The 13,175-nt window shown below is 35.1% G+C and overlaps 1 protein-coding gene across 3 annotated transcripts in view; it reads left to right on the top strand.

Moving 5' to 3' along the window:
- The window catches only part of PHF14 (PHD finger protein 14), a 165,982-nt gene extending 154,148 nt beyond the window's left edge, over positions 1 to 11,834 (top strand). For all 3 annotated transcript variants that reach the window (XM_040589125.1, XM_040589119.1, XM_040589120.1), the window contains one exon: positions 11,653 to 11,834. In XM_040589125.1, coding sequence (XP_040445059.1) covers positions 11,653 to 11,727 — 75 coding nt within the window. In that variant the 3' untranslated portion in view covers positions 11,728 to 11,834. The remainder of the gene's footprint in view (positions 1 to 11,652) is intronic.
- The last annotated feature ends 1,341 nt before the right edge of the window (positions 11,835 to 13,175 follow it).

Here is a 13,175-nt window from a genome sequence, read left to right as displayed (position 1 = left end):
CAGACTGACTTCTCAAGGCCCAGTGCTGTTTTGATAAAATATCTGCAATAACTGTCTGATTTTTGCTGTCTCTACTGTATAATCGGTATAAATTAAATATAAAAATAATATACATATAATATAAAAAATAGACATGTAAGATATTTTTATATATGTCTATATGAAATAGTTTTATATACTTTTTGATAATAACAAATTTTTAATCATTCTTCATTTATTAGCCATGCTTGGCACAAAAATGTGGTTGAGATACATGCCCGTTATCCTGACACAGTTAGCTTTTATGGTGTTTTACTACTTGTCCTTCTCTTCTTTCATTTTTTTTCATAACTGATTTTAGACTCTGCAAGATCAGACTCTCCAGATGTGTCTGTACAGTATGTGGCATGATATGACTTGGCTAAGATTCAAATTCTTAATTAATATTATAGTTAAATAAATATTATATCAATATATTACTATGTATAAAACTGAACAGCAAAATCTTGACATGAGCTAGAGACCTTTCTGTATCTAGGTTTTAAAAGGCATCATTTTTAGGATTTGGAATGAACAGGGGAAGCAACATCTAACAAAATTTTTCATGTTTCACTTTTTTGAGAACTTACTCCTCAAAGGTTTCTTTGAATTTAAATGAAGAGGGAATACTTCAGTCCAAGTCACAAATGATTAATGCCAGTAACTTCCACTGACGTTAAGGACAGCACTGAGAGGCAAAGGGAAGCATCAATTAATACGGGAAGAGTAAGATCCTTGATTTGTGGTCTACCAAAATAGACAGCATTTGCTGTATTTTCTTTATAGTCTTCATGTTCTTAATAATAATTTTTTAAAATTATGTTGGCAGATGAAATGGTGTAGTTACATATTTGTTTCTAAATTTAAATGCTGATTTAAATGTCAGTGCTGTCTAGGGCCTAAGGTCCATGTAGGTGAAAGGAGGCAGGCAAAATGAGTTGTGGCAAATACTAGGTATTATTTGCAACAGAACGTGACCCTGTTTTTCCCACATAATTTTTTTTTCCCACTACCTGTTCTGTGGGTAAAGGAGACAAAGGATGATTATCTTAAATCATCAGTAAACAGAAAATAATGAAGTCGTCACTGGCTGTTAACTCTTAGAGTCATGATATCCAATTGCTGGAGTTCCTGAATGTACAGAAAGAGAACAGCCAACGAATAAAACCAAACAGATTGCAACTAAGTAAAATGAATGAATATGTAAGCTTTTGCTTGATTTTGTTAGGTAGCACTGACAGTTACGAGAGCGGTTGTTGTACAAGAGCAGACAGCAGCAGTAACTACTGAACATTGCTGCGGGGCCGTTGCTGACCCTGTGTAAGGTGCTGGGCAGAAACTCTTTAGAGGCAGCTGACTGGCAGCACTTGGATTTCAGCAAAAAATAGCCCTCTGAAAATAGCTTCAACTTCCTCTTAAATACCGATAATTTAAATGCCATGCTTGTTCCAGGGCCTGTTTAAATTCAGTATTCCATTCTAGACAAGCCTGGTTCTACAATATATTTCATACACAGCCCCAGTAAATAGTACCGTTCAGTTCAGTGATCAGATGAGTGTAATATAACTATGCATGTAATACCTGTTTGCAAGTGGACCCTTAATGATTTTGGAGAATATTATCTCTTGGAAGCACTGTGATATAACGGAATGGGAGGCAAAAAAACGGAGTGAGTAGTCTTCTGAGGAGTGGAGTTCAGTGAGCTTCAAAATGATATGAAGTGGCTTCAGTGTTTTAAGGAAAAAATAGATAAATAATGGTTCATAATATCAGCTCTGTAATGAGCTCTTCTACCGTAAAAGCCAAGCAGTAATTGGTTATAGCCAGATTTCCCTAGCTTTGGGAATCTTTTAGAATATAGCTTTTCAATAACTGAATCACATTGAAGTATTTTTTCTCTTCTAACAAAGTAATGTGTGATTTGTTGGAGGGTGGGCAGAGATGGGAAGCAAGCTGTTCACAAACCAGAAGATGACTTTGATGTAGTACAGTGAAACAGTAACTTCTAAATTTATCAGAAAGAAATGAACTGCGAACCTGTAAGGAAACCTCTTTGTGGTGACTACCTGCACCAAGGCAAGGTCTGTCAATTACTTTGATTCTAAATTTCTGAAAGGCAACTAATATATATTTTTTTACAAAGTAAAATACATCTTATAAATTATAAATATATATCACAAATTATGATTTTTTTTACAAAGTAAAATAAATCTTATAAATTATAAATATTGTTAGAGAAAAAGTTGGGGGGGGTATCAGACTATGTTTGGAGGCAGAAGCAGCTTTTACAGGGCAGGTTTTTGCAAAGTTCCTTTGGATGATCCTTTAAATGTTTGGACATTGCATTATTTCCAGTTGAAAGAGTTTCATCAGATTCTGACTTCAAAAAATTACAGCGAAGCAACATCACTATCATGACAAATGACCAAAACATCCCTCAGTATACCCACTGAATTAACTAACATTTGGCTTTAGAACCTCACTTGGAAATGGAGAAACACAGATGAGTGGAGGCTGAGGAGAATTAATTGTACTATTACACCTAATACATTCATTTTTTAATGTAGAAGCTGATCAACTTGAAACTATTGAAACCTCGGTATATGAAATTTTACAATTTTGTTTCCAAATTGACTGTGTTTATTACCAATACACCCTTGATGCTTCACATACAGCTGAGCTGATCTGTTGTAGAAACAGGACTATTCAGGCATCATTACAGGATCAGAACAGTAATTGCTATCTTCAAATGAGAAATAAAGTCAAAATATAAACCCAAACAAATCTACAAGCCTTCCTTTGCTATCAAGCCAACTGAATTCCAAGTTCTAAAGCAGTAGCTTTCTTGTCTTGTTTGATTTCAGGTCCATAGCCAAATCTTTGGGTTATATCATCTTATTAAAACTATGTTTATACAGCTTGTAAAGGAATGATTTTGACTTCTGGGTAGGTCTGCAGTGCTAGTTTTAATTTAGATTAAATGAATCATAACAGCAGCGGAGATGTAGGTCTTCCATGAGAGACTGTACCTTAGTTGTTAGCATGAAGGTGTGGATCTGGTCCTAGCCTAGAATGCTCTTTTGGGGATTTTATTTAATGGATGTTGAAATCATTGGAACATCTGTCTGTAGTTGTACTCTGAATTTAAATATCAGTATGTGTTTTGGAGGACCTACTGAAAGGAATTTTGGGTTTTTTTAGAAAAAAAAAGCAAAAGTCTCTTCCATCTCTTGATTTCTTCAGCAGCACAGGTTCTGTTGGCTGTCACAGTCTATCCTCTGTCTACTTCTACAGCTCCATCCATTTATATCAGTTGTGTTTGCAACTTTGTGGATTGTGGCTAAATATAGGCATTCAGTATTACAACAACTATAAAGCCATTTTTACAGCATTCACTTGTCTCACATTTTGGAAAATAGGGGGCTAAAATAAAGGCCTTTGCTGTGTTGTTCAGACTCCTATGTCATCATAATAACTCTATTGAAAGATCCATCTTTTATGCCTTGCGCCTGAACAGAATTTCATGGCTGTACTCATGTGAAATGTTCTCATGAAATATAAAAGAGAGAAAAGCTTTCTGAATTGTTAGCTCTCACGTTTTAGCAATATTTTCATGAATTCCCAAGTTATTAAATTTAAAATACTGCAATACACTTTTTCTAATTAAATGTGCATTTTCTTTTGTCGTAAAGAAAGAAAAAACTTTGGTTATGCTTTTTACAGTAATTTAATTAAGCATTTTCTGTAAGTTCATTTAAGTATCTATCATGGCTCACTAAAGTTGGAATTCAGTATAGAATGGTAGATTAATTGCCCTTTGTCTTAGATGAAATAAGAATCCTAAATATGCAGAGTCATGAAATTTAATTGTGTTCCTCAATTGCTTATTCAATGCTTTGGAAACCTGAATCAAGAAATACTTAAGAAGAGGGCCAAAGGTTGTTAAATGTAGCGAGTAACACAGATTTTGAACTTTACTTAATGAACCAAGTGTTTATTACTATGAAATAAATGCACCATTTAAAGAATTATGCTAGAAATGTAAAACATTAAAACTCTAATTAATTTTGGTCAGAAGCATGCAATGCACTCATTTTTCCTAAAACATTTTCATTAAGGTCTAGATTTTCTCTGTTATTGAGATGAATTTATTCCTTTCATATGGTGGTACTGTCTTATTCCATTGAAAACATGTACTTCAGTATTGTTTAGAGTGATGTTTTTCAGCTGCCTTCAACTGCAAGCAGCATGTCTTGATTGTAGCTTACAGAAGCATTTTTCGATAATTCAGTTGTGCCTTTTTTTCTATTTAATGTTATTAATCATTTTGGAAACAAAGAATGTTTGGACCTTTTGATAAAAGGCTGTCTATAGCCAAACATATTTGTGAAAACAGTTAAAGCATGAAAAAAAACTTCAGCCGTCATTTAGTAACTACCAAGATGCATGTATAGCCTAACATCTGAGAAGTTTTGTGTTTGGTTTTGTTTTTTTTATTTTATTAGGCAAGAGCTATCAATTCCTTATTGTTGGCCTGATTACCTTTTGTTGTCATGTAGCTATTGTAAGAAAAAGCTATTTTATTTCTTAGCATCAAGAATACAAACATGAAGTTTTGCTGCTTATAATTTAGTAAATGTATAGTGTAAATATGGTGGGAGTATAGCCATGAATATTTAAAATCATCTTGATTTGATTAGAATATGCATTTCTAGGCTATGCAATACTATTCTATATATGAAGTGGAACTTTCTGTTTTCATTTATAATTCATAAAAATAATGATTCTGTTCCCACATACTAGAAAATGCTATTGTGGTTTCCATATATATGTTTATATATGCACTGACCTAAGTATTATAATTGAGTGACAAAGTTGCCTTAGAAAGGATCTTAATCAGGACAGTGTCGGACTTGAAGGCTTGCAAGCTAACGCCATTGTGCACTCTGAGACCAGAGTGGAAATTAAGGAGGCGCGTCCCATACACGCAGAGTACAATGCCATTAAAGTTGCTTTTCAACTGTTTCTTAGTTAATGTTTCAGGTTTGTGATATCTAAGCATCCACAGATACAGTCTAAAGTTCACAAACCTAAACCTTTAAAGACTCAGTGTTAAAGAGGAAGCATTTTCCTCTGCTTTCTTCAAGGAGAACCAGCTGATCTTGTAAAACAATGTTTGGGTTTCAAGCACCACCTGCCCTGAAGAGCATCCCAACTGTAGTGGCAGGCAGCCAGAAAGGCCACTCAATGGAATGGCTGCCTCCTAAAAAGGAGAGAAACAGATGGAAGATTTGAAATCTGGCATGAAAATCCACTTCTGTACTAAACGTTAAATGAAATTTGACTGTAAGGGCTCTTGCGATGGTACATTTATCTGTATAATCAGAATTAGAAACAAGGAAATAGAGAATACAGAACACTGACAAATATTTCAGAAAGACTTAAAAAGTTCTTGTATCAGTGGAAGTTAAAGGAAAGCGTTTGTGATAAACATGCAGCTGCTTGTAGCTTCTTAAGAGGAGCGCGACTGTAGAAATACTTCTCGCAGTCTTGCATTGCCACCTAGAGCAGATGCCACGTACTGCATTGGTGAAGGAAAAAAAAGCAGTTAAACGTTGCTCTTTTTACTGAACAAAATGGGGTGGAGAGCTGCTTCCAGTTAATTGATGTCATGTTTACTTACATTATAATGTTTAGTTCATTCATAGCCTCCATTTTTAAATGTAGCAGATCAGCAGAGATTTCACTGTAGGATTTTGGTGGGCTTTGACAGTAGGAATTAATGGAGATGCACATTAAAAGGTACGACTGTCAGCTTGCCAGTGGTCCCAGAGGGGGCATTTTCTTGATGGCTGCTTCAGAATACTTCATGAAGAAAATGTCAAACTTGTCAAGACTGTCACTATGAAAATGATCCATGTAGCAAGGGTCTCCTTTTCTTGGGAAACAAACAGCAGCCTTATCGCTGCAGAGCTACGGTGACAGAAAACTGTCATCTATCACAAGAAATGTATATTTGCTTCTAATATCTATTGGTAAAGAACTCTTTCAGTTGTAGTCTGTATTTTCACACCACTCTTCATTATAAGGGTTGTCAGTAACACATTTGAAGAAGATAGCATGGGCTTTGGGGAAAAAAAAAATATACTGAATTTTAGTAGTGGATGCTTACCTATTGCCGATTTAACAGAGACTGATTTAACTCCCAGTTTTTGACTAAAACTCATTTTCCTCCAAATTTGGCTTATGAGATTAGAAAGCTAGACTTTAAACATACGGAAAGAAAAGCTCTTATAGTTTCTAGAGTCCCTTTTTCCTGATATATTTTTGAAAAGTATTAAAAATATTTTTACCTACTTCCAACTCATGTTTTGCTAGCTAGAATCTGTGAGGCGGGAGATGAAATACTAGCTGGACACCCTCACAGGACCTTACTATATTGGTCATATTACAGCTCTTTTGGGTTAAGATACTATAAGAAGTAATAGTATCTCAATTTGGTCCTGAGTGGTTTTGAGATGATATTTCTAGATTATGTGATAGCATAGAGAACCCTTTAGTCATTCCTCTTCATAGTAAGATATTTTTGTGTTTTGCATACTTTCTTATTAATCAGATATATAGCTGTTTATTAAGTTTAGAATATGGTTTACAGTTTGCAAAGTGCACAAAAGCAGGTTTATTTTATTAAGTATACCTTTCTAATGCAACTTTTGAAATGACAGGTGTGTTGTAGTGCACAGATCTGTGGATTGGTGTGTTTCTTAGCACAGTTAATTGAGGTGTGATCTGTTCTACATACAGATTAGTGTCAGATTCCCTGACAGAGTTAAGAATTGTCTACTTCACTGTCATCTTACAGCTTTCATTTCATTAACTAATGGAATAAAAAGAAATTATTAGACGTTTTGAATTAAATCATTTGGAGGAGGGAAAGTGAAAGGGACACCCAAAGCCCTATTTCTAGGCTTTTTTTTTTGCTTTCTTTTTTTTGGTGTTTTTTTTTTTTTTTAATGCCATAATTTCTTTACAGGGGAGCATTCTGGAATAAAAACTACAAAATTAACTTTCCACATCGGACCTGTTATTCTCTATTCAGAGCACTATTTGTAGTTGACCTTAAACATGCTTTCAGAAGAAATGAGTTGATATGACAGTCTCTCTCAACCGTCAGATCAACATTTTCAGAAATAGGATCATATAAGTCAGCTTCTCAATTTTAGTTTTTGGCACATAAAAACATCTAAATAGCGAAGTATTCCCTTTAACTTCAGCAAAGCTTTTGAATGCTCCATAGTTCAATGATAATTCACAACACTTATTTACATTTTGGGGTCTCAGTTTTAAGTTCTTGGCCTCGTTCTGTTATTGTGACCCATAGATGCTCAGCTACCAAGTGTAGACGAAGTATTTTGAAAGAAGAGATATCCATAGGACATTTGAAGAGATCCAGAGAACATCCAAAGGACCCTTTAATCCCATATGTTGTTTCCATCAGGGAAGAGGAGTGATGCCTGGGGAAAGGATGTAGGAAAAAAGCTGATGGGGAAGATCCATCAGTCCATCAGGATGCTGATGAGATGTCTAGTCATCAATGGCTTAAGGAGCTCCTGAGCTGACATTTCCATTCAGGGTGTTGGGTTTAACAGCACTTTATAACACCCTTTGTACTTCTCCTTACCACTTGGCTTTGAAAATCTGAAAGAATGACAATTCCAGACTAGTAAACTTTATTCATTTCAACATGAAAATAATCTCTGGGCTGTTAAATGCTCTTTTCCAGTAAGAATAGTAATGCAGTCTTGAGGGATTCACTTCCCTCTGCTGCTTTTATAAGTCACCAGATCTGTGCTGAGGCATCTTTTTGGTGAGCGTGTTCAAAATTGCATAATATTTGAGTCTATGGTGGTCTGTAGCCAGAAAAGATACTGAGAGAAGTTTGATTTTGACTTACGCTAGAAAAAACTACTTTGAAAGTTGAACATTTTAACACCAAAATGACTGTTCTCTATTTCAGGATTTTTAGGACAGGAAGCATTAGACATTAAAATCATAGGTGACTGGAAGCAAAATAAATAATAAAATAGAAATATGAGTCATTTACAGAAATAATGTGAACTGGATTTTTGTGAAACAGAAACTCAAATTCAGTATTTCATCTGCTGTGTAACCACTGGTAATAGCAACTTTACACACTGCCATCACAGGCTGTGTTTTAACAGATAACATGAAAAAAGGTTTTCCTTTGCTATCCATCAGAATTAAAAGCATTATAATGATGGTAATGATAGATGGTAATTAGTAAAACAAATATATTAAATATACTTAATCTGTATTCTGTTTAGCATAATTTCTTGTAAATTAGGCTATATAGGCTATTTAGCTGAAAATTCAAACATTATTAATGACATTAGAAACTCTAACCAATGCAGTATTGTGATGCCTCTTGGGCTATTAAAAAAAAAAAAAAGATAAAAAAATTTCATAGAAATTTGTCATTGTCAGCAAACTGAAAGAACAGTCAATCTTCTCATCTTGGAGTATGTTTAATATGTGTGCTCTAAATTGCCAGTTCAAATCTTTCCCAAATATGCTGGCAGTGATACTCCACTTCTTATAATTTACAGGAGTTCACATCTCAAAAATTTCTGATGATTTTCAGCCATTGCTGAGTCTGCCATTCTCAGGCCACCGCTGTCACTTCTTTTCTGGCAGAAAGCTGCATGAGTGCCAGAACTGGTTGTTCATACTTTCCCATGTCCCCCGCCAATCGTTTCTGCCATCTCTTTTGTGCTAGCACAGTTGTTCATGTGGCAATGCACAGGTCTGGGAACTGATCTGGCTGAAGGTGTGTCTGACAAAAAAAAAAGTTTTCTTGCTTTGATAATTCATACTTTGAGAAAGATCAGCCATCATTACTCTGTGTTTTGCACAGCAGTCACCCATGCTCAGAGATAATAAACTTAGATTTCTGATTCAAGATGAAATGGGAGTTTCTGTTTGTGGAAAACAGATGGAGTAAAAGTGCCTACAAAATTAAGATGCCTTATGTGGAGCATAATTCAGAAAGCTTTTGTGCATGAGAATGTCAAAATAACAAAAAATAATGTGGGAATTTGCCCACATAAGTCCAATTTATACTCTGCCGGTAGATTTTACCTGTTTGAGTATGTTTTACCTGGTTGAAGCAACAAGAGATGAACAAAGGAAAGAGATTGGTACTGCAAAATGTCCCAGTGGGGATGCTTCCATCTTGAATATTCACACAGAGAAAATCCTGGCCCTGCTGTAGCCACTCAGCTATCATTTCTGCATCTTAGAAAATACTAATCACTGCAACTGCTGCTGTAACCTAGGAAATCTGCCAGAGAGTAAGCATGACCTTATGAGCACAGAATTAAAACATTTCAAGTCTACACAAAGCCAGACAATTCTGTTTTACTCTTAAAAAAAAAAAAAAAAAAAAAAAAAACAACCTCTTTTACTGGATAAAACCTTTCTGTCCACAAAAAGTTGACTTAGGAGGCTGATACTGAGTATTGAGCCTAATATCGCTTCACCCGCTTTTGCTCCTCAGTGAAGGTATTGGCCCTGTCATCTCTGAAATGTCTGCATGCACCCTCTCTGAGGGGAGGAAGCCCTGAGCAGAATGTCGAGTGTGCTGGGAAAAGAATGTGTAGAGCTTGTATTTGCTGTATGAGGGAGTACAAGTCAGGACGTTGGAATAATGGCAGATTGTATGCTATGGAAGTGGATTAGTTGACACTGAGGTCAATAGGGATACAGCTTCTGTAGGTAAGGACCTTCAGAAACATGTAGATTTGCTGTTCTTTTATTAACAAGTCCTTCATGAAAGAAGCCAAAAGTTTTGGGGGAGTGGCTTTTTCACTCAGCGATATTCTTTGTCACCTGTAAGCTTAGTTACACACCGCTCCTTTGTTGCTTCCCATTCTGCCTTGCCATTGTTCTCTTTAGAAGTTTGACCTTTGTATGTGTACTGTACATTACACTCTTGAATATATGCTAGACTTGTAATTTCAACAAATCAACAGTCTGGTTTCACATACATGCGCAAACATGTTTTCTCACCTGAACTAAAAGAGCCACAGGGCTCCCTACACATTTTAAAGGCGATTGAAGAGATGACAGTCCAGAAAGATAAGAAAAATGCTTTTAGCCTTTAGTGGTCAGTCATGTAAATATTTCTCGGTGCCTAGCCTGTCCCCAGAAGGGGGGAGGATTTAGAAGCACAATAGTTGGGAGTGTGTGTTTCTTTAATAGAGCAACTAGCTTTTCCATTTTATTTTAGTGTGTAACATAACACGAGACCACATTTTTTAATGAGATTTTCCATTGTTATTCTATGTTGTGCTGCCCATGTGATCTCCCTATGTATTTTGTATCTCTAAATCTATTGTGATTATCCTTACAAAACACCCTTTGATGGTGAAAGGAGGACTAGGATGTAAAAAGATAAAGTTATTTTCCTAGAAGAATGAAAGTGCTGTTTCAAAGCAGGAAACTGCACCCTGGGTTCCTGGGTCCCATGACATTTCATTTGTCCCCTCTGTTGACTTGTGATGAGTGGTGTTATAGCAACCAGGACACTTCTTCATTCCCAAATATCTGTTCATTTCTTCTTTGTGTTTTTGGAAAAAAGGAAGATTCTTTGTATCTTGAATTAAAATTCAGGCAGGAAAACTGGCCATACTTCTAATGTGTGATAAGGACTGTTCATGATGCGATGGGTTACAAGTTGCTTTATAAAACAGTTTTCTCCATCTTCCATAATTTATACTTTGGAGGTCACGATTTTGTGCTGGACACAAAATAGTATCCATTCCTATGGAAACGGCATTATGATGTCACTTCATTTTTTCTGTGAGATCCAGAGAAACCTGTAGTGAATTATGAGCCCTACTCTTGGAACTGAAGGTGTAGAATATTGTAAGCATGCTGCTGCCTGACATGCTCATGTTTCCTATTTTAGACCTGACTGATCTTCAGATAACATATGGTGGTACAAGTAATTGGAAAATTGGCAGACCTGTCAAGAAAATATGCTAGATGGGACAAAAATACGATGCTGCAGCACATAAAGTGTCTCTGAAGTTAAATTTATTGTCTTTTATCAAATGGTGAAGTAAACGTATCTGGTCTCAAAAAAATGAAACATTTCTCAGTGGCAGATGCTTTTCAAAAGTAATTTTTAGAACAATGATGAAAGTTCTTGCATTCAAAAGTAATTTAGTGGAAACCTTTGGTCAAGAACAAAGGAAAGGTATATAATACTGTCTGCTGCAGATGTTTGAATATCTTGTCATCCGTGTATGGTTTAGTAATTTCTTTATGTAACCATGCGGTAAATTGATCAGTGAAATATTTACTCATTAAATTATTCTTCTACTATAAGTGTAGGTGATTAAGCTTTTTAAAATCTCTTATCATTTTTATTTCAACTCTTGAGCAAAATCAAATGCATGAATAAATGATATTTTTTTGCTTATTTTTATGCTTATTGGTTAGGCAAAAGATAGAAAAAGTCTGTACAGAATTCTATACATATGCATAAGTACAAAAAGTGTACTTCTTCAATAAGTTGATTAATGTTCAGGTTTTCATTTTTTTTTACAGGAAGATGAAAATGAAGCTGAGGCAGAAAATTCATCTCAGGAGCTGAATTTGGAACAGAAAAAATCAAAAAAATAGGAGATTGCTGTCTTGTTTGAAATATTTGCAAGTTGTGTAACAGTGATTATAGTTTCTCATTGTAAAATTAACAAAAAAAGTTCTCAATAAAGTCATTGAAAATTAAATTCATGCTGCAGAGGGGAATTAATTAAGTAGCTCCTGGTGATGTTCTTGATTGCATTAAAAGCTGAATTATCAGAAATGAGCACCATACCAATAAAATTCTAAAAGCTTTTTGAACACGGTATAGAGAGCTGATGGGTTATTCACTACTAATAGCATTTACTAAGCAAACAGGTCAATTTTTTCTTTTATTCTACAAAGCAATGTTATCCTTAAAGGATAGTTATAACTCAGGCATATTTTGGTATTTCTGAACAAGAGCTTTGATTCTTTAAAGTTGGATGAATATGTTCTACTAAATCGGTTCTGAAATTTCTTCTGATTAGTGATTAAAATAAATGTCGCTGAGGTCTGGGTGGAGCAGGGATTTTTTGCTACATACAATGTTTTCATAAGTAATTAGTTTTATGTTTGCATCTCGTGTGATTTTTAATTGGTTTCATGTTGCATTATCATTTTCTTCCATGTAAACATTTTCCATCTTCACATGATCGTTGTCTTCTAATGAATGTCAAACGTTTGTCTTGATTAGGCCATCCTACCCAGGTCTAATTCCTTCTATACCTTTCTTTCCATTCTAACAGAATAAAATAACTTCTTGCTGTGTCATTAGACCTTGAAGTCAGTAGTGAAAATGTAAAATAAAAACCTTTTCTTCCTATATTCATAATTATGATTTTCAGTTCACCTCTGCTTTGTAGCCCGTGCAGGTCAGTAAATGGGAGGTTTAGTACAGGAAATTCACATGTAGATTTATAGCCCAATAGCATCACAGATTGCCATGAAGAAACCAAAAATATTACTGATTCTGGTTTAGGATTAGAACAACACTCACTGAAGTCCCTTGAGTGAAGTTTATCTTGGTCTAGGATAAATTTATCTTCAACTGAATAAGTTCACCTGTTTTCCCACTCTTCTGTATTTTTACTGTTATTCTGTATATTAAGTGTTAAATCAGATTTGTAAATAGTATTCATCCTCAATTTTATCCTGACTGTGTAAGTTATAGTTTCAGATATTTTAAGAACAACATGCCTATGCTTAAGCAATATCTTTTATGAATTATTTTCTGGTTCATGAGGTTCAAATGTGTGTAGCTCATGAACAAATTTCAATCACAATTACTCTACAGGAGTTTAATAACACTAGATCTCATTTTAACGAATGCAGCTATCATGTAAATTAGCATATAAAATAATTCAGCACTGGTCTGTTTGATGCAGACAGATCAACCACTTGTAGCCATGTCAGGAAGGAGGGGGAATATGATTTTGACTTCTCTGCAGTGGAAGAGGCAGATGTAGAAAAGACAGAGGCATGGATTTACAACACAGGACCTTAAG

Source organism: Falco naumanni, chromosome 4 (genome assembly GCF_017639655.2).
Source record: "Falco naumanni isolate bFalNau1 chromosome 4, bFalNau1.pat, whole genome shotgun sequence".
NCBI lineage: Eukaryota > Metazoa > Chordata > Aves > Falconiformes > Falconidae > Falco > Falco naumanni.
This window is presented reverse-complemented; position numbering and strand designations above follow the sequence as displayed.